We start from the raw sequence: 5,555 nt of genomic DNA, 5'->3' as shown, positions 1-5,555 counted from the left end.
AGGCAAAAACAAAATGAAACTGAACGAGGGAAAATTTGAGCTGATACATTTTGGAAGAAAGTCTATACTAAAACAGCCATACTCTCTTCCTTCAGGGGAACCGCTCAAGGCATCCAATAATAGAGATCTGGTTGTAATTGTTGACAACAATCTCAATTGGAGTGCCCACATCAACAATAAGGTCAATATAGCTCGTAGGATGAGCTCCTGGATCTTAAGAACCTTCTGGTCCAGAGAACAAGGTGTCATCATTCCACTTTTCTCCTTTGTACGGCCACACCTTGAATACTGCTGCCCCTTGTGGTCTCCCCATACAAAACATCTCGAGGATTGAATCATCCCAGAGGGCACTCACTAAATGAATTGAAGGCATGATTGATCTTGATTACTGAGACCACCTTAAAGCTGTGAAGCTCTACTCTCTCCAGCACCGCCGCGAAGGGTACATCATCTGTACGATGTGGAAAATATACTGCCAGCATTGCCCAAACGATCTGAACATTAGTACTCAGATATCTGGATGGTTGTACATTTACAAATTTTTATTAATATGTCACATGTTTTAATAAATTAGCGCTTGCATCTATTCTAGTAGATTTTCATATATATATATATATATATATATATATATATTCTTTTATACATTTTAGCCTTGAGGCTGCGGCCAATGTTGGGAAACCGCACCATCTGAAGATGCAATCCATGATGCATTTAGTCAATAATAAGTTATAATTTGTAATTATTCATTGATCTTGATTAGTTGAAACAACTATAATGGATACGTAATAAATAAAATACGAACAATTTGTTGTCTGTTTTTCTGTCATACTATATGTGCTCATGATACTATGTGATAACTTTATACAGTATGCATGTTCCTGTACCAGTTAACATAGCAGAGGGAGTTTAATTTGGATGCTATTCAAAACTGCAATCTTATACAGTAATTTGTCACATTCCTAGCAAAATCTACTTCCACTTGTATGTATGTGCACACACACACGCACACACATCCACATAGAGACATGTATGTATGTACAAATTTGGTGTGTTGTGCAAAACTGAGTATTACCAATTGGTTGATAACTGATGAAAAATTAGGGGCCTTCTGTGTTTGACTCCTGTCTGGTTGTACACTCAGTATACATTATGTTGTTTATTTATTTACCATACATTTTACATTTATTAAGTATGTAGATGGATGCATATGCATCTGTATCACACGTGTGTATCTGTGTATTTCATTATATTTTCACTCTTCTGAACATCACTGAGCCACAAGCAGTGGCATTATTGTCTTTCCCCTTGATTTTGTATATTTGAAGATATGGAATAGGTGATCCCTTACATGGAAAACAGGTAAGCGTTAGTGACAGAAAAGACATCCAGCTGTAAAACAATACCTCAATAATATATTTTCTAACCCATGCTAGCAATGATAAATGGACTTAAATGTAACTACAAAATGTTAATGCTTTTCTAAGTTTCTCTTTTTAAAAAATAAAACAGAGATAAAATGTACCTAGTTTAGTTGTTAAAGAAATAGCTGCATAGAATCTAATAGTTAGAGTTTTCTTTAGTTTTAACACTGATTTCATAATTTAAAAAAATGTTTAGTCTTAATTTTTGCCCTTTACGGCAATGACAGAAAATGAAATTATTTCATGTAAAATGGAATAGATTTGGTAATTAACTATTAAGAATGTTTAAACAAATACTTAGTTTAAGGTTAAGAAAGTGTTCTATTGAAAATATTTAGAGTTAAGCTTTTAGAATTATTACATCATAATGCTGATTGTTAATTTTATTCATACATTTATAAGTACATCCATTGGTTACCTAGAGTAGCTTCATATTACAACAGCCATCTAGTATAAATATCTAGAAAATAAACATGTGGATAAATTTCCCCCATCCTTTAGGTAAAAATCTGTAAATTGTTAAAGCCTTGATTCATGGTCTAATGAATATTATGGCCAATCACGTGGCACAAGTTTGCATATACATGACTTAGTAATATCCTGTGTAAAATTTAAACATAGTAAGTGACATTGCTTTCCTAGAAACCAAAAGGTGGATGAAGAGGATTCTTAAGTGAAATAACCCACCTTAAGCTTGTTAGCCCAATCTACACCAGTCACAGCAGCTGCAGGCACCTGTACAATCTGGCCAGCAGGAAGTGTGCTATCCTTCAATTTTGCAGCTATTTCTTGAGACATAACCATATGGGTACCATTGGGGGTGGAGGAGGCCTGCAATAAGTAACAGACATGGTTAAATTGATCCCAATATTTCCATGATGCTTTTGCAAAAGCATGCTTTAGAAATTTTTAAATGGTAAACTTATAAACATTATTTTAATGAATAATTAGTAAAATTCTGTTTTTATTTAACAACATATTTTTTACAGGACAAAACAAAACAAAAAAAAAATTATATAAAAAAAATCAAATTATCAAGAAAAAACAATAATTTGATCTTTTATATTTTTTATGTTTTATTTTTTCTTTTCTTCCAGTAAAAATATGTTGCTAAATAAAACAGAATATTAAAAAAAAGTATAAAATAACAATTACAAAATATTCTATTTATATAGTCAAGTTAATCTTTTGTATACATACATATGTATGCATGTATGTATGTAAGTATATATACAGCTAAGTCTCATGCTAACATCTATCATTATAGTTATTTTTTAAATACTCTTATACTTTTTAATGTGAAAAAAAATAATTGCAATATTTTGCTGAGGTTAAAAGTAAACAAAAAGTAAATTAATGAAATAATTAAGCTATGTGGCAAATTAACAATTACCATCAAGTTGTATTATTAATTTTCTCAATCGGCTTACTATTAATTATCTTAAGATTATTTGCAAATATTCAGTTACTAATTGCCAAACTTTCCTATAATAGTACAATGTCGCCAAATTGAGACTATTAACCTTACAGACGTTGTGTTGTTAATATCTACTAACACTAAGGCAAAAGTTTTTTCTTTAAAAAAAAAAAAAAACAGAGCTCTTCTATTCTAAATGATTAAATAAAAGGAATCACAGACACAGTTAAGTTTTTCTTGTCTTTTTAAAGAATAATTAAGTGAAATACAATGAGAAAAAGCATTTAAAATATGCCAAAATTAACAGCTGTTGATTATTGCAGAACTGAGAATGAAAGTGCCAATGAAGACTTCCAAAATAATGGAAAAATCCTTCCATTGGAAAGAGTTGTATGAGAGAGAGAGTAGGAGTGAGATGAAAGAGAAAGAGAGAGTGACTAAATGAAAAAAATAAACAAATACCCATGGAGCTTGTTTAACATCCCTACAACAACTATATTCAACTCATTAAACGAAGGCTTGCATATTTGTTCTTCATAGCAATGGGTATATAGTAATCAATAAACTTCAGGCAACATTTGCATAAGTGAAATGTATGTTGATGTTTCACCCGACCTTACCTCCCCAACCTCCCTCCCTGACCCAGTCAGTGTGTGTGTGTGTATGTGTGTGCATGCATGTTGCATGTATGCGTGTGTGTTTAGAGTATTTGTATGTGTGAGCAAAAATCAGAGTTAAAACTGCTGGGTAAAGTCAATTTGTTTTAATGCTATAAATGTAGCCATTAATGTCACACATGGAATTAGGAGAAACACTAAAATAAACAACACTGATAACAATGTTTGTTTAAAGCATCAACAATATTCCGAATGAATCCAGCTTGGATGTATAAGCTAGTGATTAGTAATTCCTGACAAACATGTGTAGAAAAAAAAGAAAGAAAAGGAGTGAAATACATATGTGTAACAAAGGCAAAGGAGTGTAACAAAGGCAGAGGAGTGTAACAAATGTGTGTCACAAAACATATATCCTAGGGGGAAAAGTTGCAGAGGATGAGTTGAATGAATTGAAATATTCTTTTCCCATTTTTAAAGCGATAAAAATAACAATGAAATGAAAGAAGGGGGAAAAAAACACGAAAATATCTTACCAATGAAGAACTGAATGGAATTGACAAATTGTTACCAGATATAGTGATGGTGTGAACGCTGGGTGTAACTGTGACAGCACTATTGGTTGAAGAGTCAACAGATGCAGCGACCACAGCAGTAGGGCTAATCACATGAATGACATTTTCAGTAAGGTTGCTGCCTGCTTCCATGGCAACAATAGTTTCTGCTTTCCTGTTGTCACCATCAGCAGAAGCTTTTGCTTTCTGCCGCTTCTGCCGCTGCTGCTGCTGTGGCACTAGGTCAGAGTTGTCATCAACTACACAGCTGCTGGCAGCACTGGTTGCATCTGAAGGTCGATTAGTGGGTGTAGTTTGGGCAGTCTTGATTTGTGACTGCTGCTTGGCCTCCTCCACTGAGGACATCAGTTGCTATTAACCACCTGAAATGCAAACAAGTAAAACAACCAATGAACATAAGATCATTATCACATTATCTGTTAACAGTATTAAAACTAATAATACATCATATTAATTTTAGAATTATTTAAATTGATTGTTTTTAGTGCAACATAAACTGAGTATTTTTAGTGTTAATAAAGAACCAACTCTGTAACCTGACACTAGCAAAGCTTCACAGAATCACTTAACTAAAAAGAAGAAAAAATTACTAATCTATTGCAGAAGAATAACAAAGATACCAAACTACCTAAAAACCTCTTCCGGGTATATATGTATTTGTATGAATACATAAAATATCTGGTTTACATACATACATATATAAATAAGTATATAAAGATGCATGTCTACCATATACTTATACAAACACATGCTTATATCTGTATCTCCATATGTATGTAATAATATGAAGTACATACATTGTGTCTCTATGTGCATATGCACTATAGATATGATATTGTTACTGCTGTTTTGCAATATCAACAGTCCCAATTAAGGAAACCTGAGATCAAAAGTGCTCCAACAATGACCATTTTGTTGGGTTTTTTTTATATCTAGGAGCACATTAACCTTCTTTGCTAAGATGAAAGAGTATGATGTGAAGAAGTGTAAGTTGTTATTTGAGCAAGTCAAGCAATCCTATAGAAGTCTCTATTAGGTATAGATTTATGTTTGTCTGAGTGTAGGTCTTTATGTATGTGCAAATGTGCATATACACGTTTTAAATTTATAAATCTATGATAGAACTGTAAAAGCTAACTTCCCTTCCTAGAGCAATTCACACTGAAAAAGGGTGACTGAAATAGGAGTGGTGATCAACAGACCTCTGTAAGTCGGTCAACAAAAAGTGTCAATGAGAGAAATTTATTGACTTATTGCTGGGTTATAACTAACCTCATACTGATTATATAAACACATGCGCACACACATTTTCACAGTGAAAACAAGTTGACTAGGACTTTAAGTCTCACCTATGCTGATAGATGAGTATACATACACACATTTTTATAAATGTGTATATATTCAAATACATATAGGAATGTTTATATATAAGTGTGTGTGTGTGTGTGTGTGTGTGTGTGTGTGTGTATGTGTGTGTGTGTGTGTGTATGTGAGTATCTTTTTTCAGAATATTAGCTCTTAAGGCACA

The 5,555-nt window shown here is 32.8% G+C and overlaps 1 protein-coding gene across 9 annotated transcripts in view; it reads right to left on the bottom strand.

Moving 5' to 3' along the window:
- The window catches only part of LOC106869571 (orphan steroid hormone receptor 2), a 168,721-nt gene that overhangs the window by 115,868 nt on the left and 47,298 nt on the right, over positions 1 to 5,555 (bottom strand). For 8 of the 9 annotated variants that reach the window (XM_052966728.1, XM_052966720.1, XM_052966711.1 and 5 more), the window contains 2 exons: positions 3,989 to 4,389; positions 2,109 to 2,252 (listed from right to left, as the gene is read on the bottom strand). In XM_052966728.1, the coding sequence (XP_052822688.1) occupies positions 2,109 to 2,252; positions 3,989 to 4,372 (528 nt within the window). In that variant the 5' untranslated portion in view covers positions 4,373 to 4,389. The remainder of the gene's footprint in view (positions 1 to 2,108; positions 2,253 to 3,988; positions 4,390 to 5,555) is intronic. The other variant, XM_052966745.1, reaches the window with a different exon arrangement.

Source organism: Octopus bimaculoides, chromosome 1 (assembly GCF_001194135.2).
Source record: "Octopus bimaculoides isolate UCB-OBI-ISO-001 chromosome 1, ASM119413v2, whole genome shotgun sequence".
Classification (NCBI taxonomy): domain Eukaryota; kingdom Metazoa; phylum Mollusca; class Cephalopoda; order Octopoda; family Octopodidae; genus Octopus; species Octopus bimaculoides.
The sequence above is the reverse complement of the archived record's forward strand: the minus strand, read 5'-3'. Positions and strand labels throughout refer to the sequence as shown.